At 41.4% G+C, this 1,193-nt stretch overlaps 1 protein-coding gene across 1 annotated transcript in view; it reads left to right on the top strand.

Moving 5' to 3' along the window:
• Positions 1-1,193, top strand: part of odad2 (outer dynein arm docking complex subunit 2) — a 41,548-nt gene that overhangs the window by 32,922 nt on the left and 7,433 nt on the right. Inside the window, exons 11-12 of the mRNA XM_014013400.1 lie at positions 12-69; positions 208-429. Of these exons, the coding sequence (XP_013868854.1) occupies positions 12-69; positions 208-429 (280 nt within the window). The remainder of the gene's footprint in view (positions 1-11; positions 70-207; positions 430-1,193) is intronic.

Genomic DNA, 1,193 nt, shown 5'->3' with positions numbered 1-1,193 from the left:
GATGAGTTCAGCTTGGCATTCCTCACTGAACTCGGGGTCGTCCCACTGCTGTCCAAGCTGACTAAAACAGTAAGAATACATTTTCTCTTCAACAATGACATTCTGATCAGAACAAGTGTTTTCATGTTAAAGACAGCTGCCAACGAAAGCTTCTTATGTTGCAAAGACTTTTCTCTGACATCCATTAACTGGTTCTGCTCTCTACAGACTGATGACAGGCTTCGATGCTACCTAGCTGAAGCCATCGGCCACTGCAGCATGACGGACACCAACAGGGCATCCTTTGGTGAGACCGGAGCTGTTGCCACTTTAGTAAACTTCCTGAAGTCCAAAGACCGGTCGGTCCATCAGACCACAGCCATGGCTCTGTACCATCTGTCCAAGAATGTCAACAACATCATYATCATGCACAAGAGAGGAGCGGTCCAGGTYAGCAGCATTTCTGTTACAGCTCAGTTTCTGGCTCTTTAAAAAATACTCTTTTTGTAGGTAATATACAAAATTTCTGAAAGTATATTTGGAGCAATTTAGACCAAATTAGCTGTAATTTCCTTGAGAAAAATGCRCGTTGGCCTCCCACCACTCTTGTTTTAGTGATTTGTGAAAAATACAAAGTAATACGTTTTGAAAAGCTGTGACTATTTTCAGAGTCTTTGAGCGACGGAGCAGAAACAAAGTAGGTTTTATTCTTCAGCGGAAACATCACCCCACTCTGTAGCCRTCATGGGAATTTAGAAAAGCAAACAGCTCAGTGTGTGCAAAGTGCCAAGYCTTCAGTAGATCCTAGATGCCTCTGCAGCACAAGTCAAAGAGCTGTAGCTGGGGGTAACTGTTGCTACGAGTTGTTTCTGGATCTCAGGGCAGAAASAAGCTTTCAGCCAAASAGTGGAGTTCAWATTGGTCAAGGCTGAAGCAGGACAATATTTTGTTTATGGTCATTTGGGGGCTTCATGTTCATTTTTTTTTCATCATGGCAGTTGTGTTTTCCAAGAATAACCTATTACTACTATTTTTATCCGTAAAATTTAAATACACATTTTGGTGAAGAAAAGCTGTTCTCAGCTGTAATTTAATCATGCTTTGCACAAAATTTCACAAGAAAAACGTGTGAAATTCAATACTGTTTTATTCAAGTACACACGTGTTCATGTGTGTGTGTGTGTGTGTGTGTGTGTGTGTGTGTGTGTGTGTGT

This window comes from Austrofundulus limnaeus, unplaced genomic scaffold (assembly GCF_001266775.1).
Source record: "Austrofundulus limnaeus strain Quisiro unplaced genomic scaffold, Austrofundulus_limnaeus-1.0 Scaffold101, whole genome shotgun sequence".
NCBI classification, from domain to species: Eukaryota; Metazoa; Chordata; class Actinopteri; order Cyprinodontiformes; family Rivulidae; genus Austrofundulus; species Austrofundulus limnaeus.
This window is presented reverse-complemented; position numbering and strand designations above follow the sequence as displayed.